General features: G+C 41.0%; 1 protein-coding gene across 18 annotated transcripts in view; it reads left to right on the top strand.

Annotated features, from left to right (window-relative positions):
- LOC146695331 (ankyrin-3-like) overlaps positions 1-22,851 on the top strand; it is a 119,635-nt gene extending 96,784 nt beyond the window's left edge. For 11 of the 18 annotated variants that reach the window (XM_085477399.1, XM_085477400.1, XM_085477397.1 and 8 more), the window contains 12 exons: positions 631-712; positions 1,983-9,236; positions 10,050-10,124; positions 10,501-10,632; positions 11,046-11,189; positions 15,363-16,794; positions 16,898-17,060; positions 17,364-17,441; positions 17,790-17,873; positions 17,987-18,100; positions 19,021-19,112; positions 20,763-22,851. In XM_085477399.1, the coding sequence (XP_085333525.1) occupies positions 631-712; positions 1,983-9,236; positions 10,050-10,124; positions 10,501-10,632; positions 11,046-11,189; positions 15,363-16,794; positions 16,898-17,060; positions 17,364-17,441; positions 17,790-17,873; positions 17,987-18,100; positions 19,021-19,092 (9,630 nt within the window). In that variant the 3' untranslated portion in view covers positions 19,093-19,112; positions 20,763-22,851. Of the gene's footprint in view, positions 1-630; positions 713-1,982; positions 9,241-10,049; positions 10,125-10,500; positions 10,633-11,045; positions 11,190-15,362; positions 16,795-16,897; positions 17,061-17,363; positions 17,442-17,789; positions 17,874-17,986; positions 18,101-19,020; positions 19,113-20,762 lie in introns of those variants that run through there. The other 7 variants (XM_085477407.1, XM_085477406.1, XM_085477405.1 and 4 more) reach the window with 7 other exon arrangements.
- Positions 22,852-24,486: the final 1,635 nt, after the last annotated feature.

Raw genomic sequence — 24,486 nt, 5'->3', positions numbered from 1 at the left:
AAACGTTTATTTCAACAAGAGTGTGATATTGGAATAGTTAAGGTTCGGCAAACAAGTTCATTAGGATTTGCAAAAAACTGTAGTCATAGTTTCAAAAACTTAGGCTGTTTGTCTGCAAAGAATAAACACACTGCACTCACTTTTGTGAGTTACCCAACTCTTTACAAAGGCTACATTTCACACTAGTTATTGCTTTTACACTAAAAATTGGCATCAGATTAGATTTTAAATCATGAAATGCATATTTGTTAAATATGAACATTTGGAGAACCTATTGATACCAACACTGACACAGTTATTATTATTGACGTTTTAAGATTTACCATGATGTGAAGATGAGAAGAAATTTATTCAATATACCATACTTAACTGTAAGTTGCACCAATTACTAGTGCAGGGATTACATGCAAATCATATATCGTTTACAGTTTTTTGAAGACACATAACTGTAGTGCCTCCCTGTGCAAGTACTAACAGCATGCACTGGTAGACTAAAAAAGCAGGTTTATTTCCTTGCACTATAACTTCTAAATTAACAAGTTAACAAAAATATTTATTTCTGTTAGTTTCAAGCACATTTTACTTCATTTTTATGTTGAAGCATCTTTTGTTCTTTTTTGTTTGTTTCAGACTGAAAAGCCAGAGCGACGTCATACCTTTGCCTCCTTAGCTTTGCGTAAGCGCTACAGCTATTTGACCGACCCAGCAGCGAGTGAGTTTCCCATTTTTACCTACGTGAAATTTTTAATTGGTTTCAGATATTTATGTTATTTTAATCAGTTTTAGTGTCTGAAAGGTCCCATGATATAGTTTACATATTTCTACCTCTCATTTACATATAATATAGAACCCTGACAAAACATGTCCATCAAGCATTTATTCCTACCACCCAACACATACTCTTTTATCATCTTTCATTCTGCAAACATTTGCATGGTTTCCTGTGTGTCATGCTTTGCTTACCCACCCCATGTTGACAAAATGTCTCCCTGTTTTGACTGCTATGTTATTGTCACTGGTGTCAATGTCTGTTCGTGTATCATTTGAACAGAAATGTTTTAATTCATGTTGAATAAAAATATTATTTTGAATTGTTCTCATTCTTTCAGCAGCCATTTCACTCTTTTATTGGCTTTATGATTGCGTGCGGCTGTGTATATTAACATGAAATAGGTTGCACTTTACATGAACTTTCTTCCCCCCACAGTGACTCTTTTAGAGCACAAGATTTGATTTAAAAACAATTTTTTTTCCTTTAATTAAATCTTGGAATACCTTTTCTCACAGATATTATGTTTTAGGGCCGGAGCTCTTTCTTCTCGATCCACTATCTTTGCTTTATTTTAATATGTCTAAACTTGTCTTTCTGACAATTTTGTGAAAAGTGTTAGGATTATTTAATAGTATACTTAGCTAGAGATAAAATTGTGACCATTTAAATAAATCTTTCATTGCAGGTCACATTTTTTTGTAAAGTGCAACCTCATATTTTATTTTAAGTTGTGACCAAAATATTAAGGTGATATTTTTTTTATTAATAATATACACTTGTGGGGTCACCTGGCATTGAAAATGTACTAAATGAAAAGAGAAAGACCTTTTAATCAAAGATACACAGTAAAAGGCAGTGTTGTTAGGAGCAAATAGATTAAGCATATCAAAAGTCAATGGAATTGCATATTTTTGGTTATCATGACCTTTTTGTCACATCTATCATATCAAGCATTTTTGTTTTTGTTTTTTGTTTGTTTTGTTTATTTTTTCCAAGATCCATTCTCTTTTGAGTGTATTTATTCTCATTGCTCATCATCATTGTAATATGGGCCTTTTACATTTCAAGTGTAAAATTATGCCTTTGAGAGTAATGCCCTTTCTGACTGACTCAAATTTCTCTTTCTGGTTTTTATGTTTTATTTCAAATTATTTTATGTTGGATTTTATTTTTACTTCCTTATTGCTTTTGGTTTAAATTACTGTTGAAGAAACAACTGATCGAAGCTCGCCGAGAACACAGCCTTCTAGCTACCCTCACAAACCTGTCTTTTCAACGAGACCTTATCAGGCGTGGTCGCCTGTTCCTGTCGCCGTCCCTGGCCAAGCCAAGTCTGGGTTTGGCTCCCTCTCCAGTTCGTCATCCAACACGCCCTCTGCCTCTCCATTAAAGTCTGTCTGGTCCATCAACTCTGCCTCCCCCATCAAGACAAACATCCCTGGATCACCTGCCTCTTCTGTAAAGTCAGTTAGTGACATAGCCTCTCCCATCCGATCTTACAGAACCATCTCCTCTCCTATAAAAACGGTAGTCCAGCAAGCTCAGTACCCCGTCCAGGTCAGCCCCAGTCCCCTTTCTTCACCGGGCAAAAGTGCCCCAGATCCTCTGTCTATGAAAGGATTGGCAGCATTGTCTGCTAGAACCTCCCCTTTAACTGTCCCTGAAAGAGGGAGCACTCTTCTTGAAAGATCATCTATGGGCATGACCCCACCAAGCTCTCCCAAATCTTCTCTGAGTATGTTCAGTTCATCCCTGCCATATAAGACTGTTATGGGAGGATCTAGTGGCACTGCATCATCCTCATCACCTATAAAAACTGTACCTGGTCTCTCTTCTGTGCGTTCCTTTGCCTCTGATGTCACAAGCCCTGCAAGAAACCTGTTTTCGTCCCTTTCATCACCACTGAAATCCAACTCCTCCCCAAGTGCTGCAGCTTTGATTAATGGAAGTGTCTCGCCCACACAGTACCGTTCTTCATCCCCAACATCTCTTCTCTCCAGCAGTCTGCAAGAAAGGATACAAGCAACCACCAATGCTGCAACCACAAGTGTCAATGCAGCATTTGATGAAGTTGAAAAAACATTCAATTCTTGCTCTGCAGGCTATGGCACCCTGAAGTCCATGTCTTCTTCTGCGTCTTCCTCATATCAGTCCATTAGATCATCAGCTTCTAATTCCCTGTATCCCTCACTAAGATCCCCCACTAATGTTACCACTGCTGTAACGTCTAGTACAATGACTGTTCCAGTGTACTCTGTTATTAATGTGCTGCCAGAACACCAGTTTAAAAAGTTACCTGAGGTGTCAAAGTCAGCTGCTGCTCTTCTATCCCCAAGGAAGACTGTGCCAGTTGAGGTAAATGCTCAGTTGCAGTCTTCCTTTGCCAAAACGCTTTCCCCTATCAAAGCTCCCTTTTCTGCTGGCCTCAAGTCAAATACCACATCACCACTGTCATCTAGTCAAGAGATTCTGAAGGACGTAGCTGAAATGAAGGAGGACTTGATTCGAATGTCAGCCATTTTGCAGACAGACCCAAATTCCATAGCAAATAAAGGATTTCAGTCTGATTCTCCCAGAGAGGCTAAGATAGAAGATGAGGAGCCATATCGGATTGTGGAGAAAGTAAAGCAAGACTTGGTAAAAGTCAGTGAAATCCTCACTAAAGATGGTGTGAAGGATGGTAGGGTTTCCCTGACCAGGGATTCATTGGATGACATACATTTCTCGAAAGTACAAGTTGAACAACCGCCAAGCAACTGGAGCTATCCTCCAAGATATGAGACAGTGGTCCCTCAAGCCAAATCGAAAACAATTCCTGATCGAGATTTCAATCTGTCCAAAGTGGTTGACTACCTGGCCACTGATGTGGGCAGCAGCTCTTTCTCTAAAATGTATGATACAAAGCATAAAGCAGATGAGGGCAAAAGAGAAGAAGATGGGAAAGAGAAGCAGAAACGTGTTTTAAAACCCACCATAGCAGTTCAGGAGCATAAGCTCAAAATGCCTCCAACAAACATGAGGTCTTCTTCTTCTGACAAGGAGATCAGTAAAATAGCTGATACGCTTTTTGGAGCAGATACTGTGCTAGAATCCCCTGATGATATCTCACATGAACAAGATAAAAGCCCTCTCTCAGACAGTGGCTTTGAGACCAGAAGTGAAAGAACACCCTCTGCCCCTCAAAGTGCCGAAGGCATGGGCCCCAAAGCCCTTTTTCAGGATATCCCAGTTCCACCAGTGATCACTGAGACTAGAACTGAGGTTGTCCATGTCATCAGGAGTTATGAGTCTCCAGAGGACAACAAACAACCTGCAATGGAGGATGCTCACCCAGTAAGATATATTGATTCAGATGCTAAAGGGCATCAAAATCAAACTACGTCAACTGCAGACCAGAATAAATGCTATTCAATTAAAGTCAGCCCTGACGAAGATCCCATGGGGAAAGGGATGAGGGTAAAGGAGGAAACTCATATCACTACCACCACCAGGATGGTGTACCACAAACCACCTGGCAAAGAATCAGCATCTGAGAGGTGTGAGGAGACGATGTCTGTGCATGACATAATGAAGGCATTTCAGTCAGGCAAAGACCCTTCTAGAGAGCTGGCTGGACTGTTTGAACACAAGTCAAACAATGAGGAAACATCTCAGAGAGTCCTCGAGGATCTCAACTCCAAGCCTAAAGTTGAAAGAATAATTGAGGTTCATATTGAAAAGGGCAATAAAACAGAACCAACAGAAGTCATCATCAGAGAGACAAAAAACCATGCAGAGAAGGAAATGTACTACTATCCAGGGAATAGACAAGATGAGGAAGAGACCGAGGAGTCTCTCCCAGTGTACCTTGACTCCCCAAGAGTGAACACACCCATGTCCCAGGAAGAAGACAGTCGCCCTAATTCAGCCCAGCTCATGACAGATGACTCTTACAAAACTCTAAAGCTACTTAGCCAACAGTCTGTTGAGTACAATGAGGATGAGTCATCAGAACTTAGAGGGGAGTCTTACAATTTTGCAGAGAAAATGCTACTCTCTGAGAAATTTGACCAATCTCATTCTGACACAGAAGAATATTTGAGAGATAGGTCTCGCTTCTGCTCACCAGATAGAAGCAGTCACAGTGAGGGTAGATCAGTTGGGCCAAGGACAGAGTATGTCTTTAGGTCAACAAGAAACGTCTTTGATAAATCTGGACGGATGGCCAATGTTGATGACAACTTTGACAAACTGACACTTTTGCAATATTCATCTGAGCCTGGTAGCCCCAAGCAGTCTGTTTGGATGCGTGTGTCAGATGACACGCAGAATAAAGAGAGAGAACAGCTTATATATGAGGACAGGGTGGACAGAACTGTAAAAGAGGCAGAGGAAAAGCTAAGTGAGGTGTCTCAGTTCTTCCGTGATAAAACAGAACAGCTCAATGATGAGTTGTCATCTCCAGAGAAGAAATCTCGTAGACCAGACTTCAGAGAATCACGGTCAGGGCCCAGCTCTACACACAGCAGTCCAGAAAGATCAGCTTATAGGAGTGGGAGTAGTGGGGAAGAGTGGAGCAGGGAAAGGCTTCGAGGCAGGTTCACCTCCAGTGACAGGAAATGTGCCAGTTTACCAAGCAGTCCAGAAAGGAGAGTATTGTTACAGTATTGTGATTCCGACTCAAGAAGACAAGGTGATGGTAAATCACAGGTAACTACAGGTGAAAGCCCTAAACCTTTTCAGATGTCTTCCTCCAAAGTCAGTGCAGTGAGGCTAAAGTTTGAGCAAGAGGCTCAAAGGCAAGATCGGAATCCTCAGGGTGTCCAGAATTCAAATCCCCCTATCAGAAAGCTCCAGGAAAGTAAGCTTCCTGTTTACCAGGTATTTGCTGGTTCAGGTGTCCCAAAAACAGGAGATGGTGTGGGAAATCAGAGGAGTTGTCAAGAGAGTGAAACAAATAAGTTCTCACCCAAGCATGAGACTAGTGGAAAAAATCAAGAAGAGAGCAAGTTATTCAGAACATGGGAGAACCAGGGGTATGGAAACTATAAACCTCAATCTCCCAAACTATCTAATTCATTAATCCATGATTCTATGAAAGGCAGCAATAATAGTGATTCCCAAAGACAAGAAACAACAAAAAAAATAATCTACACAGAATTTGTTGTCCGAGAAAGTCCAACCAGCAACGATAGTCTAAAAAAAAACTCGGAATCACAAATTCCTGTAAGAAAGCCATCTAATTTCTCAGAAAATCAGAAATCTCCCCCTTTAAAATCTGATACCCCTATTGAACCATTTGAGAGGGCAGGGTCTCATAGTTCAGCTCGAAATCGGGTACACAGTAGCTCTGAATCCAACAAGTCTACCCGTGGATCATCATTAGGAAAATCCACAGATTCATCAGAGGGTAGCCAGTCAAATGTAGTGTGTAATGGTGTTGATAGTGACCAAGTAGAATATTTGGATCAAGTAACTCCTGTAGTTGTAACTGAGGGTTTTAAAGATATTAAGCCCTTGCCTGTTTATGTCAGCATCCAAGTAGGAAAGCAGTATGAGAAAGAGACAGCTTCGGGTCAGCTGGGAACATACAAAAAGATAGTAAGCCATGAGAGTAGGACAGTGCATGAAACCAGGGGTGCATTTTACTCTGTCAAACAAAAGCAGTTGCCATCGCCTCAAGGAAGTCCAGAAGATGACACTCTAGAACAAGTGACTTTCATGGAAAGCTCTGGGAAAAGTCCTGTTACCCCTGAGACTCCCAGCTCAGAGGAAATGAGCCTGACCTCCAGAACGCCAGACTCTGTGATAGGCTTCATGCCTGGCATGCCAAGTCCTATCCCAGAGGAGTCTGAGGAGGAAGAAGGAAAGACCTTCATCTACAAAGAGCCCTCAAAGGAAAAACCTAAGCCAGCTTCCCCAGAGAATAAAAAGCAGGATGGAGAGAGACAAAGGTCAAAGGACAAAAGAGTGGCTTATATAGAGTTTCCACCACCTCCTCCTATAGAAGCAGAACAGTCCAATCCAGAGAAAAGGGGTTCATGTGCTTCTTCCTCAGAGACAGAGATGATGGAGGTTAACCTGCAAGAGGAACATGATAGACACCTCTTAGCTGAGCCAGTCATCAGGGTCCAGCCTCCATCCCCTATTCCCCCTGGAGCTGATAACAGTGACTCTAGCGATGATGAGTCCGTGTTTCATCCCATCCCACTCAAAAAGTATACATTTAAAATGAAGGAAGAAGGAGAGAAACGTCCAAAACCCAAAAAATCTGAGAAAAATGGAGATAAGGACTCTGGGATTAATGGTGTAGTAAAGGGAGAGGAGGCTGATTTTGAGCAAAATGGCAATGATCAGTCAATCACTGACTGCTCAATAGCGACCACTGCTGAGTTCTCTCATGACACAGATGCAACTGAAATTGACTCTTTAGATGGGTATGACCTTCAGGATGAGGATGATGGACTGAGTGAAGATCCAAAAACATCTAGTCTGTCTAATGATGGAAAAACAGCGGGTGCATTTAGCCAGTCCAAGCTTGAAGTGATAGAGGAAGAGAAATGTGAGGAAGGGGGAGATGGAAAGACTAAAATCAGTGCATCTTCTCTGCAAAGTAGTGGGGATGAAAAAGATTACACCCTTGAAGGAAGACATCCAGATAGACAGGGCTTTGGAGAAAACTACTTTGGCTATCAACTTGAAGAGGAGCTGAATTCACCCTTTAAAACAGTGGCCACCAAAGGTCTGGACTTTGACCCCTGGTCCACAAAAGGGGTTGATAATGAAGGGGTTTTTGAGTCCAAATCAAAAGATGATGACCCAAAACCCTACGGCTTATCAGTGGAGGACTCACAGGCTACAACTCCTGACACAACCCCTGCTCGAACACCAACTGATGAGAGCACACCGACTAGTGAGCCTAACCCTTTCCCTTTCCACGAAGGGAAGATGTTTGAGATGACCCGCAGTGGTGCTATTGACATGAGCAAGCGGGACTTTGTTGAAGAGAGGCTTCAGTTTTTCCAGATTGGTGAGCATTCCTCTGACCCTAAAACAGGGGAAAAGGGGCGAGGGGGCAAGATCCTGGGGGTACTTTCCTCTCAATCAAAAACAGGGGAGAGGGCCACTGTAGATGGAAAGGTGAAGGTTATAGATACTACCACAGACAGCAGCACTACACCAACAACACCAGCAGCAACTACAGCAAAATGCAGTCCTGCACAGCCTCGCAGTGACACTGGCTATGCTGGTACTGATGCCCCCATCTGTGAAGCCATAGCTGAAACTGCCTCGTCTTGCACAATCACAGCCTCTAAGGTTGATTCGAAATTACGTACTCCTATTAAGATGGGCATAGCTGCCTCTATAACTGTGAAAAAAGACTCAGGGGATCTCACTGATTGTAAAGCTGAGATATCTGAGGGCCAGCTGGTGCCAGAATACATTAGTATAGAGGGGCAGTCTACAGACAGCAAGTCTAGCAGCCGCACTTCGCCCAGATTAGAAAGAAGAGATTACCCCTCTGAAAACTGCAACAACAATAATAACCTTGAGTCCTCCAATGTACAGGCCAACTACATACAGTGTGGCAGTGTGGTGTTTAATTTGCAGTCCTCTTCTGAACCCACCCTCCAAAAAGCTAGTCGGATAGAAACGCTTTGCTGTAGGGAATTAGAAGAAAGAGTGGAAGTACACAGCAGTAGTCAGGTGCAGGAGGAGAAAAATGAAACAGTTAAAGAAAATGAAGTAAAGCAGCCCAAGTCAAGACTTCCAGTTAAAGCATCAGGGTGGTCATTTCACACGCAGGGAACAGCCATAGGTAAACAGAAGCCGAAACAAGCAGTGAAAGTTGAGGTTAAAAAAAGAGGCGAGCCAGCCATAGCCAAAGTAGAGCCCAGGTCTAGGATACCAATAAAGGATGTTAAAAAGAGCAGCCCTGCTACTACAGCTAGCTCAGTTGTTTCAGTTCGGGTTACCTCACAGCCAACGAGGGCACTGGCCACAGAGAGAGCAGCCATACAGTTGCCCTCAAGGCTTCCACTGAAGGACAGGCATCAGATCAGCAGTGTCGCAATTGAGGGAGTATGTAGACCAGACAGACAGGAAAACCCTAGTGAGCTTTGTAAGCGCACCATCGAATACTTTAAAGACATTAGCGGGGAGACGCTAAAGTTGGTGGACCGCCTGTCAGACGAGGAGAAAAAGACGCAGACAGAGCAGTCGGAGGAAGACAGCACCTCCCGGAGCACCTCTCTGTCGGACGCCTCCCAGCCTTCCCAGCCCTCCCAGCCCTCCCGCTCATCCAGGTCTGGTAGAGGTTCGAGGGCTGAGGCCGGGGCCGCGTCCGTAAGGGCAAAGGTGGCGACGACGGACAGGGCCTCCGGCAGTGAGAGGAGCAGGAGGAGTAGGCGGACTGGTGGGAGGAAGGAGGGCAGTCAGGGACTCACAGGGTCTCGAACGCCTCCCATCGCGGAGATCAAGCCTAGTTTGTAAAATTTTCACACTATGTTTAAAATACATCTATATATTTCTATATTTCACTTGTAGTTGCATGACATCGTTGTGATTGTTTAATGGATTGACTGGAATGCCTGTGGCGTGTTTACATATTCCCTTCAGAATAGTAGCTGTCATTTAAATTTCTTTTTCATTGATGTACTGTGTACTGTATTGTCCGTGTCGCAATATTCTCTTTCTTCTGTTCTCCTCTTTTGACCCCGTTTACCTTCCATAGTTAGAGTCAGCATGCCAGTAGTAGTGACTGGTCACTGGCACAACCAGTCACTTGTTTTACAAATCCTGGTCTGTCTCTGTCTGTCTGTCTGTGCAGGGTTGTTACTGAGTTATTGTGGTAGTTTGTTTTTACAGACTATTTCATGCAGCTGTCATTTAAACTAACTAGTGTTGGCAAAGAACACACAAAAGCGTCTTCGCATGTTAACATTTTAGATTCTAACATAGACCTTTCCACTGTAGATTTTTAGAAGTCTGTTGTTGAGAGTCATGTTATGCTTTGTTTTGTCACAGAGAACCACTTACTATGTAGACACATTTATGTTCCCCATAGCGTCTCTAGTATGAAATATCCTTTCCTTGCCATCTTGTGGAAATGATTCCAGTAATATGGTAGCCATAGTAATCAAAATATTTGTATCACAGCTGTAACTAATGCTGATAATCATGACTAATAAGTGGCCAGGAAAGGAAAATTATACACATGTATTTTTCTTTTACATTAGCGTGTAAGTGTAGAAAAATGTTATTGGTATTAATGAATCAATGTCTTCTATCTTGCCAGGTCCCCAAAGTCCTTGTGAGCGAACGGACTTGCGCATGGCTATAGTTGCAGATCACTTGGGACTCAGTTGGACAGGTTATAACCACTGCTTTATTTATTTCTCAAGCCCCCGAGCCTTGTTATTTACTGCCACCTTCAGGCTGACTGTCACCCAGAGCCTCTGATACTATACGCTGTTATAATGTAGCGTTAAGATACCAGGTTTAAAAGCCTTAAAAAGGAGAGGAATTTTAAATAATTTTAAATAAAGTGATGGATCAGTTAATGCTAAAAACTTTTTTTTTTTTTTTTTTTTTTTAAACAACAGGATTTTTTTAATCATTTTTATTGTGTATTTGTATTTATGTTTCCACTGTACATAAAATGATGGACAATTTGTTTATGGATAGTGCAAAAGAAAAACACTGAAGTTTGAGTATTCATGTTAGACTTGGTTTTTGTGTCTGAACAGAGCTGGCTCGGGAGATGAACTTCACAGTGGATGAGATCAATCACATTAGACTAGAGAACCCGAACTCTCTGACAGCACAGAGCTTCATGCTTCTTAAGAAATGGGTCAGTCGGGAAGGGAAAAACGCCACAAGTAAGATTATTTTTTATGTCTATACATCTTTCTTTTTACTTACTCTTGTTTTTGTTTCCATTCTTTTTCAGTCATTCTGCTGTTGATTTACTCCTGAAAGTTCTTTTCAATTTTTCAATTCAATTCACTTCAATTCAGTTTTTTTTATATAGCACCAAATCACAACAATAGTTGCCTCAGGGTACTTTATATTGTCTGGTAAAGTCATATATTGTCATTCCTTATTATCGCCCCTCACTGAGGTTTTCTGCTTTCTTTTTTGTTATTCTTTTCTCTTTTCTTTTGAAAAATCATCCAGATGCTCTAAAATATATTTGCTTAAAAATTGGTTTCGCTATGACTAATCCAAACGTCTGCATAATTACATTTGCTCAAATTCCTGTTTTACTGTTTTAATGTCTCTTCTTCCTCAGCGGATGCCTTAACTGCAGTGCTGACCAAAGTCAATCGGATGGATATTGTGACTTTGCTGGAGGGGCCAATATTTGACTATGGTAACATTTCAGGCACAAGATGTTTTGCCGATGATAACGCTGTTTTCCGGGATCAGGCTGATGGTAAAGTTTAGCTTTGTCTAGCTGACCTCTTACCTCTCCCTGCTACCTTCTTTTTCTTGTGGCAATGCATGGATCACATATGTATCATACTAGTGAAACCAAAACCACAAGTGGTGATTTACACTCGGATTTAGAATTTGTGTGAACAGCTGGGTCTTACCATTCCTCAAAGACGTTCCTTTTGATTCTACAATATATTTGACACTGAAATTTCTGCTTTACATTTCAATTTCATTTTAATATTTAGTTTAAATGAAAACTTTTTTATATAGCACTTTATTACTTGCACTGATTTTAATTGGCTTCTGTTAAATTAACTCTCATTAAAATTAGATTACGCTCAGGGTAAATACTCTGCAAATCACTGCTGTATCCAGTTGTCACAGAAGATTAATATACATTGTTAATTTCCACTTCAAGTGCATGCTGCATGTTAACTATTGCTTTGAATGTTTTTCAGTGTGTGACTTATACAGAAATAATATAACCCTATAGTTTGCTTTTCTCTGCTGACTTAGTTTAGCTCTCCTAGTTCTCCTCCAGTTCCTCAGAGCCTTCCTTGGATAGATGAGAGAATGTCTTCCTCTGTGAAACCAGACTGCCTCTTCCTCCTCCTTCTGTTCCTCCTGCCTCCCATCAACTCCCACCAGCAGTATCCACTGCTGATAACAGCACATAACTGCTCTTAACAAATGTAAAGTCATGTGTTGGCAAAATCCTCATATGCCTGCTCCTTATCCACCCATATTATTCACTCGTCCTGTTGTGCAAGCATGTTTCACTGGGTTTAATGTAGTTTTTGTTTCTTTTTATCTCTCTTATTTTGTATCTTACCTTATTCCTTTCCCATAGTTTGCATAATTATCCCCTTAACTTCCGGAGGCCCTGAAGCAGCTTTCATCCTGCAAACACCCAGTCCTTTCTTTCCAACACCAACCCCAACACCTCCACCCACTCCCCTTACACCTTCAGCAGCGCTTTACTGTCACCCCTTCCCTCCACGCCGCTCGCCAAGTTATGAGTCGTCCATTTTGCTCAAAGACTTGGCACCTTCAGCTCCATTTCAGCCGGCAGAGTTCGACGTTTTCACCTCTCCCCATGCATGTCCCATCCCTCAGTGTCCCAATACTGACCCTCGTCAATTCCCGGCCTTTCCTTTCTCTCCCCTTACTTCTTCCCCAATCCCTCTTATTACCTCACCTTTACCTTCTTCACCTGCTCCTCATTCACCATCACCCTTTCTTTCTTCTGCTATATCTGTCCCAACATCTCCCACATCTGCTCCAGCTTCCCCCAGACTCAGCATACCTACTCTGGACCTTTTGCAAGCACTATCAGTCACTTGTCAAACTGGTGATACCTTCAAACCTACAACAACTCCGCCCAACCTCACCCTTGCACCCTGCGCTATGTCTCCTAGCCATTCTCAGCCTATCACCATACCTGTGTCAGCCATCCACTCTACAGCCCCAGGCACAGTCCCTCCTTCTGTCACTGCCTCCTCAAGCAAAGAGTCCCTAGTGACCCAGCTGGCCTCCTCTTTCCGCCCAGTGTCCCCACTTTCCATGTCTACCCTCCCTCCCATCTCTCCTTCAGGATCACGTTGTCCTAGCCCAAGTCCTTCTTCCCCGCCTCTCCGCTCATTGTCTCCCTGTCCTGTTTGTCAGTGTACTTGTGCACCCTCAGTCAATCCACCTCCCACTCAAACCCGCATCGATCCTTCTAATATGGAAATATACCTTTAGCATTTGCTATCCTTTATCTTGTTCTCCTTCCACTCCATGCTTCTTCCTACTAAAAACTCTCATCTGTCGTCTATCCCATGTGAGCATGTAACAGACCACCTTGGTAAATATTAGCCACATCACACACTATAAGGCCTCATGTCAGTAATAGTTCCCACTTTTAATATCTTACCTCACTGACAAAATCTTTCAAATAAGAGCAACTTCGACCAGCATTTGTGATTACTACTTATAAAATACTTCTTTATATATAGTAGGTTTAATATTAACCTAATCAGCCATAACATCAAAACCACCTGACTAATATTGTGGAGGTCCCAGTATTACAATCAGACAGCTCTAAACCATCAGGAGATCAACATGAAGCCTGTATTAGTGTCTTGTTCTGTCCAGATTGGACTTTTTCCAGGGCATCTCACTGATGTAGTTTTGTTAATTTTGAAGTTCATATCAACCTTTAGATTAATATTTTCCAGTAGAATATTGACTTCATCTCTCACAATACTTTTAATGTTGTGGCTGATCTGGTACAGTTAAATGTATGCATTCATTTTATTTTATTTATCTAGTATCCAGCCATCCTACCATCTTCCATCTTATACAAACACGCACACTGGATATTACAAATATGACATCTCTCATTTAATGGTTTCTCATTATTTTTGCTAGTTCCTACATTGTAGATACATACTGAAGACAAATATATGAAGCAATATATATGAAATTATGTAGCAAAGAAGAAATTGATAATTAAGCCTAAATATGTCTTATATTTTAGATTCCTCAAAGTAGCCCCCCTTTGCTTTGTTGGCAGCGCTGCAAACCCTTGGCCTTCTCTCAGTGAGCTTCATGATGTAGTCACCTGAAATGGTTTTCACTTCACAGGTCTGCCTTGTTAGGTTTCATTTGTGGGATTTCTTATCTTCTTAATGGGTTTGGGAACATCAGTTTTGTTATGCAGAAGTCAGGTTGGTACACCTGACAGCCCTATTTGACACCTGTTAGAATTCATATTATGGAAAGACCCAATTAGCTAAGTAAAGAGAAACAACAGTTCATCATTACTTTAAGAACTAAAGGTCAGGCAGTCTGAAAAATTGCTAAAATGTATCTGTCCCCAAGTCCAGTTGCAAAAACCATCAAGTGCTACGACAAAAGTGGCTCACATGAGGACTGCCCCAGGTAAGGAAGACCAAGAGTCACCTCTGCTGCTGAGGATAAATTCATCCATGTCACCAACCTCAGAAATTGGAAGTTAACAGCACCTGAGATTGGAGCTCAGATATATAGCACACAGAGTTCCAGTAGCAGACACATCTGTACCATACATCAGCTGTTCAGAGGAGACTTCGTGAATCAGGCCTTTATGGTCAAATAGCTGCTAAGAAACCACTACTAAGGAAAAGCAACAATCAGAAGAGATTTGTTTGGGCCAAGAAACACAAGGAATGGACATTAGACCAGTGGAAATCTGTGCTTTGGTCTGATGAGTCCAGATTTGAAATCTTTGGTTCTATGTGCCGTGTCTTGGTGCGGCACAGAAAAGGTGAACGGATGGTCTCTGCATGCATGGTTCCAACTGTGAAGCATGGACAAGGAGGTGTAATGGTGTGGGGGTGCTTTGCTGGTGGCATTGTTGGAGACTTATTCAAAATTGAAGGCACACTGAACCAGCATGGCTACCACAGCATCCTTCAGCGAGATGCCATCCCATCCGGTTTGCGTTTAGTTGGACCGTCATTTATTTTTCAACAGGACAATGATCCCAAACACACCTTCAGGCTGTTTAAAGGTATTTGACCAAGAAGGAGAGTGATGGAGCACTGCAACAGATGGCCTGGCCTCTACAGTCACTTGACCTAAACTCAGTCGAGATGGTTTGGGATGAAATGGACTGATGATCTCTGGGAACTCCTTCAAGACTGTTTGAAAACCATTTCAGGTGACTACCTCATGAAGCTCATCGAGAGAATCCCAAGAGCGTGCAAAGCAGTAATCTGTGCAAAGGGTGGCTATTTTGAAGAATCTAAAATATAAAACATGTTTTGAGTTATTTCACACTTTTTTTGTTTACTGCATAAGTCCATGTGTGTTCATTCATAGTGTTGATGCCTTCAGTGAGAATCTATAATTTAAATAGTCATGAAAATAAAAAAAACACAAACCTTCTGACAATTTTTAAATTGTTAGAAGGTTCAATAAATGCTCCATTAAAAAAAAATTCTGGCAATTAGTTCATGCTTCAGGCTTTAAAGGGTTAAATGTATCCTTATCCTAGGTAACGGTTGTCTGGATACATGCTTTACATTTCATTCTCTGTGCTATTGTCCATGTCATGTGGTGTTATGGTGTGTTTTCGGGTGTTAAATTGTTTGTGTTATGCTTTGGTGTGTGTATGTCTGTACATTTTTCATCCTGTCACCTACAGATTATCAGAGCATTCTAGTGGAGCTGCAGTCCCCCGCCACACTGCACTCTGATCCCTACTTCCTGGAGTCTGACCTCCCCGTCACTCCCAATCCTTCCCTTGCACACCACCAACAACAGCACCATTACCCAGAACCAGACACACCTTTGCTTGCTGACACCCAGCCTCAGCCCTTGCCTTGGAGTTCAGAGTTAGAGCCCAGTAACAGAGAGCCAGAAAGCCCCCCTAGGAGCCCCCCTAGACCCTGTGAGCTCACCCTATCTGTCCCAGTATTTGAACTTCCTGATCCTATTCCCTATAAGCCAAGAAAGCCCCACATTGCCCTGAATGATCAGCTGCTATTGAGCGAGGAGGAGGACCGATCTTTTCAAGAAATGGAGCCGATCCACAGGCCCAGGTCACGGTCCTTTCCCACGATGTGTGAATTAGATGTTGATATGGCATACACCACATCTTCCCCTTCATTATCATCAATTTCATCGATAACCCCTTCATCACCAGAGAGAGCACAAATTGGAGATGGAAGAGTGCAGCTGGATCCCTTTAATGGGGTAAAACAGGATGTTTGTTTGAAAAGAGGTGAAAAGGAAGTGACAGAAGAATTAGGGAAGGTTGTTGAAGTGGCTGCAGCAGAGTTGGAAGAGGGAAGTGCATTAGTGGAAAAGTGGGTAGAGCGAGACTTAATTGAAAATGTGGAAAGAAAATGTGAGATGATAACAAAAGATAGGTCTAAACTAACAGAGGAAAATTTGGTGGAACAGAAAGAGGGGTTTGAAGAGGAAGAGGAACATTTAGTGAGTAACCAGCAGGATAATATTCATGATGGGAATGAGGGGACAGCCTATGTTATGGAAGTGGTGAGAGATGTACAGCTGTTAAACGAGCAGTATGACCTGCCAGGAAATGAGCATGAAATGGAAAAAGCTTGTGCCACATTTGAAGCAGATAGCAGAAAAGTTGATGGAGATGCTGAGAAAGTTTTCTGTAAGGGTGATAGAATAGATGATACACATGAAGATATGCAGTTTAAGGATTCGACGTTGTGTGGCAGTGAAAAGGATATTTGCAGTACATCACAACAGGACGTCGAGGACCAGACTGTAGTCCGCCTCTCCCCTCAGGCCTGGGATGAGGCACTTGAGGAACTTCAGCCCAATGAAGAAGATGAGGAGGAGGAGGAGGATAAAGAGATCAAAGAAGAAGCATTAGGGTCTTTGTTGGAGGAGGTGAAGAACAAAGGTGGCTCAGAGGAAAAGGAGGAGAACGAAGAGATGACCAAGTCCAGGATTCAGGAGCTTTGTGATCACGTTGAACATGCAGAACAAGACCTTTGTTCACTTTCAGGTTGGCACAGCGATTCATCCAGTGTCAATGTGGAACCACCAACGCCAGGACGCAGTGTCAGCTCAGACTTGCTCGACAGACGAGAAAGGTAAAATCTTTTTTTTTTTAAGTACAATGCTCAAATAGAATCACAAAATAACAATCTCTCAGACCACTTATTTGGTGTGTTGTTTTGTTTGTTTTTCCAACAGCCAAGAGAACTCTAGTGACTCCATCACCTCCTCATCTAGAGGAGAATCAGGGAGGTCCCGACAGAACGGCGACAACTCAAAGCACTCACCTCAGGACGGCTCATCTGAATCATCAAATGGCAGAAAAGAGGAGGGAACACTAATGTCAGAGAAAAAAGTCCAGGTAATACTAAAGACTGTTGTACCTGTAACAATGAGGGATGAAATCTTTGTTTATTTTCTGTACTAAAGTCCTATACTGCCTTCTAATTCTACAGGAGAAATACATAGCACATCTTACGCTAAAGAAAACTAAACTTCTCTATTATTCTAAAGTTGTCTTTCCTGATTCAGCCAACTATGGAGTTGAGGTGCATAAAGGACAACAACAAAAATGTTTCAACCTGTAACTGTCCTACACATGTGCTTCTTTTTTCCACTTGACTCCCTCTGTTGTGTAACGTTTGTATAAAACCTCCCTCCACAGCGAGTTAGTGTAGATTCCGGTTCAGAGGAAGAACAGACAGTAACCACCAGAATCTTCAGACGCCGTCTAATTTTAAAGGTACACTGAAAGCCTGAAGCAGGTGCTGAGCTGGGTCGTGGTTTGGTTTGGTTTAGACTGGTCAGTCTGCTGTGATACGTAATAGTCTTGCTTGGTATAATGGTGGTTTATTCTATTTGTGTGTATGTGTGTGTCTAGATATGACTGTGCATATGTTTGTTTACAAGCTCTACTGACCCTGTCACAGTTCATAAATGAAAACTAATCCATCCTCTTTCTGTCAGGGTTATTATTCTCACTGGTGTTTTGTTTCAGTGTGGTGATGGTGATGGATTATTTTTAATCGTGTGTGAAGTGCTCAGGAAGTTGGCAAGCTTTTATTCACGTGCTAACCACAAATACCTACAGGGAGAAGAAGCAAAGAATATCCCAGGTGAGACCATGACAGAGGAACACTATATGGACCAAGATGGTAACCTCATCAGTAGAAAAGTAATGTATACTTTAATTCCCATTTCCTATCCAGCTCTGAAATAATACCCATCATAGGGATGGTGTTTTTATACAATCAGGCACCATCAGATCTTTTCTTCTGCCTTGAGCAGGTCATAAGGAAGGTTATTCGCCGGGTGTCTACTCCCACACCAGAAAACCAAGGAGGTGACAGGTGGCACAAAGACCTTCACCACAGTCCCATTCTGCAAGAAGATGCATCAGAGGTCGCATGAAGATCCAATTAATCTACCATCTAGATGGGTTTCCTTTGATATGCTGTTATTCTCCTGTCACAAGACATCAGTCTAAGAACTACTTGGGTGGGAGGTTAACAGCAAAAACAATTTTTAGGCTTAAAGCTGCATTTGACAGTGAATCACAGTGGGTCTGAAACAAAAGAAAATAACATTATAACTCATCTAAATAAGAAATTTGCAGTCACGGGCCACAATTCTGAGTCTCACTTTAAAAATTAAAGGCTCTTCTGAACCTTAAAGATTATTTAAGTGAAGTGTTAAGAGCAAAACTGAGATTAAGAAAGTAACACGTGGTAAAAGGTGCAGCTTTAAGTCAAAGAGGGAGGGAGGCAATTAGATTTAATCATCTTTTACTCCAGTGAATTCAGTGAAGTTAATTCCTGTTAACACTGGATTAACTGGTTTGAGATGACTATTATCTCCATAGTGGGCAAATATATACAAATATCATATGAACTGCAACCTTGCATGTTGTGTTTTAACAGTGTGTGGTGTCTGTTTTGTTTGCATAACAAAGAAGATGCTGACTGCAGTTCTCCTGACTGTGTGGTGCTAATGGTCTTTTATAATGGTCTTTTAAAGCATTTAGCCAATTAGTCAAGAGTATGACTAATGAGTGCTAAGGAAACTCAATCAGCTCCTTTTGTTTCCAGCTCTGTCCATAATGGCATAATTATTCTTTTTCCAGGTGTCTACTTGGTGTGTGGTTTAAGTCCTAATTATAACTCTTGCGATGATGCTATTACTAACATTTGAGTTTTGCTTCTTCTTTCTCTTATTTTGATGTTTCAGGTGTGTTTTTGGTTGCAGTGAGGTTTTTTTGTGTCTTTTTCTATCAGAAGATAAGAATACCATGTCTTATGTATACTTCTATGTGTGTTTTCCAGCAGGGAGAGGGGTCAAGGAATAGCAGGCGGAAAGATGATAGAAGATCAGGGGATAAAAAGCACCACTCATAGGGATGGTTACTCTCTTCCAGGTACAGTAGTTTACTTTCTCACCTTAACACAGTCATCATAGTCCCCAGGCTTTAACTACTGTACATGTTGTACATATCCGTTGTTGTTCACTGACTTCCCACTAACTGAAGTCAGGGGCATTGAATAGCACCTAGTACCACCTAATGCCTTCACTTTTGTATTAGTGTATTCTGTGTTTTTATTTCTAGGCTTTACAGATTTTAAACTTTGAACAGAGCAAACTATCATTTTAGGCACCAAAAGTAACCTACCTCTCAATTAACCTACCGGTATACCTTTTATTTATTAATAAATGTAGTACAAAGTAATCAGTCGTGTTCAGTGTAACCACGTTTTACTATTAAGCTAGTAAATAGCAGATTTTGTTTGTTTCTTTTTTAATAGTTAACTATAAAGATGTCTTGTCGAGAGATACAGTCCTGTGAAAAACAAAGTACACCTGTACTGCTTTTGAAAGAAGGAAGAAGGTAAATAGCAGCCAGTTGCTGCTAATCAAATGCAGTTGATCAACTGATCATAAGTAAGTTGGATGTGCCGTTAAGAGAAAGCCTGTCTTGTCTAAACAGAACAAGACACCACAGTTTAGGTTGTTGCATCTGAAGAAACCAGAAAGACTTAATGTGCAATGTCCTTTGGACAGTCAAGACCAAAGTGGAGATGTTTGGTTGTATTGCACAGACCCATATTTGGCAACAATCAAAAGCAGCACATCAGTACTAACGCTTGATACCAGCTGTCAAAGCGGAAGGGGGGTGATTTGGATTTGTTTTGCAGGCACAGGACCTGGGCACCTTACTGTCATTGGGTTGACCATGAACTCTGTATACCAGAGTCTCTGTATACCCTAGAGTCAAAAGCTTGGCTCAAATCATGCAAAAGGAGAATGATCCTGAAGAAAACTAGCAATTTTTTTTTACATACTCTCAATAAATACTATACTTTACATACTCTACAGCATCACATTTGGGAACCTCTGAAGCTGCTCAAACGTTTGCACAGTGCTGCACATGAGATGCCTGTATCCACAGTATTAAAGTAAATGAAATCATCAATTTAGTCAGATAGTTCAAACTCAAAGCAAAGAAGAAACTGGCATGAGCTTGGTTATCCCCTGGCAGATTTTCTGTCCTCTGCGTTCCCTCAGTGTGAATGAATAGAAAACATTTACAAAGGGAACAGGGTTGAGGGTCACTACACACCTCAGCATTATATTGCCCCGCTAAAACCCTCCACGCCTTTTCTTTGTCCACTAAATCCCCAACTCACAACAGCTTTGTCCCATCCAAAAAGAGTTTGTTATCCCACTGGCCAGACTGTTAATCCCTACTGCTGCTCACCCGTATGTTTGCGGTGAATCATTCCATCTGCGCAGAAATGGGATGGCACTGCCATGAAGTCTGCCAAAGAGTTTCTATGGTAACAGAGGTCACCATAACAACCCACGTACCATCAGGTCTTGTTAATGTGTTGTCATTTTGTCATACAAAGGAATGAAACACTTAAGAAAAACATTGTACACGTTACACCCTTTGAATTCAGTTTAATACTCAATATTAGGCAATGCACTGTCAGTTGTAATGTATTGTATGAGCTTCAAGAGGGTGACAGTAAATGTGCTGCAATATGCAACGTACTGTTTTGTCTTCCAGATACAGAGGAACCAAGTTCAACGTTTCCTGGGAACAAGTGTTCAGAGGGCTAAGACTTCAGGTTCGAGGACTTAAAGCAAGGTCCAGTGTGCCACTATCTGCTCTAAATAAATGGCTTTCACATGAAAGGAGTCAACCCTTCTGACTTGCGCATGAGCATGAAAAACTCACTCCCTGTCAATTAAAGGACCAAGAAGTTCTCACTTTCTGACTGTGGTGGACCAGTGGACAATGATCCTGCTTCCTGTTTTGTGTGAAACAATACGTGCCATCGGTCCACTGGTGTTGTGAGAGCTTTTTGGAGGAGCGTCGTTTGTTGCGAAAAACGACAGAGACTCCATTACTGACAACCACACAGGTGCAACTGTGACCAAAGATGGCACAAGAGCTCAATGCACATGGTGGGTGAAAAGAATGAGGTAGTTACAATAACACACACAAGAAAAATCGAATGGACACTTCTAATCCAACTTCAACACTCGCCTTATAGTTTTTTCTTGAACCCATTGTTGTCAGGATGTAAATTGTTTGGAGGTTTTTTTCCTTCCTTTTTAAAACTTAAACACAACTAACACAAAAGCTTTTTTTTCCTGTATATAAAATTCTAATGTGTATAATTCTTTTAAATCGAATGGACAAGTTGCTGGTTGCGAACGCACTGAGGAGAGTGACCTTTTCAAGTGCTTTCAAAATTTACTGAAACGATTTCACTTTTAAAGATTTGAGTGTAACTTCACGGGTTCTTGTATAATTAATTACTAGAACAGGTATAATGTTTGTACATGAAAAAGCTGGTTTGATTTTAACAGAAGAAATTTCCAGAAAAAAATCTAATTTCTGTAATTCCCAAAGTGGGAATGGATCTAATCCTGCAAAAAAAAGGAGCCTTTCAGAGTACTCATATTTTCATGCATGCTGTTCACATTATTTTAATTACAATTTTTACAGGTTTGCAAAACACTGTATTCAAATGAATCCCTTTATCACTATACACATATAGCCCTGACGTTTGTCACCGATTTTATATTTCAAATTGAAAAAGGATACCATTAAAGCTTTTATCATGTTGGGGTGAGGATGAAAAAAAATCTCTAGCTTCTTGAGGATGTGATGTCTTGTCTGTCTGTGTAAAACTGGAGGGCAGCTTCTGTTACAGGAACGAAGTAATCAGAATGTAAATGCTAGTAGGCTGGCTCGCTGTAAAATTATACTTGTATTGTGCATATTGGCTATAAGGTTTAGGAGTCTCTGTACACTGTAAGACTGTTTGTAAACATTTAGCAGTGTTTCAGTTTGGTTTTCTAATGGCTGCTGTGGTATTAAAGGAAAACTGGGGCATTTCACTTTGGATTCTTTGGTGAAGTATTTCCTTAATTTAAAACCTACTCACATTAAGGACACATAAAGACATTGTTTGATTGTAGCTCCAAATAGCATATTGTATGACAAAACACTGGATGGTCAGAACCAGTTATTTAAGCATTAAATAAATTGTGTTTTAACTCTGAAACTGTGTGATCTCTTTAGGCTTGAGAGTCTGTATATGCAGTGTCGAATAGAATTGTTTTCACTAGCTCACTGACAAAGTTTTATTTTACACACTTTACATGACATTAGGAATTTATGTATCAGTTTTCATTAGATGCCCATGTAGTTAAAGTGTGGTGTTCTACTGCTGCGATGGCTCAGTATGCTGATGTCTATGCTGTGGACATGAAAACTATGTAACTTTTTTTTTTTCAGCTTTTTTGGGTGGGAGTATTAAAGGAAGTCAGATAGGGTGCTGTACCACATCCCCTTGTACTACTATGTCAATCAGGGGGTAGAGGATACTTTGATATGGTTGAAGTATCAATTTTGTTAATTTTCTTTGATATGTGTTTTCACCTGAGCAGATTTTTTGATGTACAATTCTTACTAACAGAGTGAAGCCATTGAAATATAACTATTCTAGCACTTTGGTTATTCAAGGTCTTTTAGAGGCTATAACAGCAATGATGCCATCACAAATGTTTCAAACGTCTTTAAAAAAAATCAACCTAAAAACTCCAAAAAAAAAAATACAATAAAATGCAGTGATTTTGCAGTACAGTTGTTTCTCTTCTTATCTTTGTGTCCTTGAATGTTTTTTCTTTAATTATTATTATTATGTAAGTTGCACAATGGCAGTGATCAGTAGTGATGTCGTGGGAGTTACTGCCAAAATTATGTGTTTCTCCTCACCTAAGTGTCCTTGAGCGCCAGGCAGCAACACTTCCAGCTGATGGAAAAAATGTAAACTATACCGTAGACATTTCATAGCACCATCTCTCATGCCTTAGCCTTATGATTTTTTTAACATAATAAAGCTCAAGTTCAATATTGGATGCCAAAGATGGTAAGATAATGCAGTAGCAATAACATTAACACATGTTAGTTCCTACATTAAAACACAATAAAGGTAAAATGAGTAACACTGATGATTTTCTTACAGTGCAATTCATATGGATCTTACTTTGTAACAATATTTAGTTTGATGTACCACTCGTCTAAATGCTGTTGAAGACCGGGCACATCCCAGTCCCTGAAGGTAATGGCCACAGCAAAAAACCTGCAAGCCCAGAGGTTCTTTGTCAGTACCCTGTTTGGACAGACCTGTTTTGGCATGTGAGGAAACCACACATTCGTAGGCAGATGGTTTTAATGTTGTTGCTAAAAGACATAAATGCCAGTGAGTTTGTCCAGTAAGCATGATCATCTTTAATACGTGGTGGAACACAAAAGAAAAACACTGTGCCGCCTACTGATTCATTAGTGTTTAAAGCAGTTCTTCCCACATCATCCTGTGACCATGACTACAGTTGCAAGATTATCCCAAGAAAACGCACAACCTGCTACACCTACTTTATGCTTCTTTGATTTAAAGATGAGCATTGTTTAAAATAATCCACAGATTACATTAGACACCACTGCTGTGGAGCAAGCTGAAAAATCAACCCCCCTCTTTGTAATGAAATGTGACACAGAACCTGGAGCTTCCATGTATCTGGGATGACATTCGCCTTTTTTGGGGGGGGGGGCTTTATAAAAACCTGTTTGGGTACAATTAGGTCTCTCGTCCACTGCATACTGGCTAATTCTTCTCTGGATCTTCAGCGATGGATCCACAATGGAGGATTTCCATTGCAGAATATAGCAAATTCTCTCATTGGAAAAAATGACCTTCACCTTACATTTAAATTTTTAAATTTTTGTTCACTATCTGAGTTGACTAACTCTCACCATGGACTTATTGTGTGAGGGCATTTTGGCTGGTGGGAGGACGTGGGTCTCCGCTTTGCTGTGTGTATCTGTAGAATGGGCATAACAGGTTTGTTTTAGTTTGTAGTGTTGGCTTGGCAATTTTCCCTTAAAATAAACATGAGCAACACTGACAATGTAAGGCATGATTGGTCTGTATGGACCATTTTCTGAAAGCCTGAACATAAAAAGATGTATACGGTGCTGTGAAAAAATCTTTGCCCCATTCCTGAATTCTTATCTTTTTGCACAATCCTCACACTTAAGTGTTTCAGAAAATCAAACAGATTTTAATGTTAAAAAGATAACCTGAGTGAACACAAAATGCAGTTATTAAACGATGATTTCATTTATTAAGGAGCTACAGAAACTCAAAGACGCAGGCAAAACAAAGTCATTGCCATCTATCAGTCTGGAAATGTTCACAATGCCATTTCTAAGGTTT

This window comes from Copadichromis virginalis, linkage group LG13, assembly GCF_057382275.1.
Source record: "Copadichromis virginalis isolate Kocher_CV1m ecotype Utaka linkage group LG13, C_Virginalis_male_GT1.1, whole genome shotgun sequence".
In the NCBI taxonomy this organism is placed as follows: domain Eukaryota; kingdom Metazoa; phylum Chordata; class Actinopteri; order Cichliformes; family Cichlidae; genus Copadichromis; species Copadichromis virginalis.
Note: the sequence above shows the minus strand (reverse complement) of the source record. Positions and strands in the feature narration are given on the sequence as shown.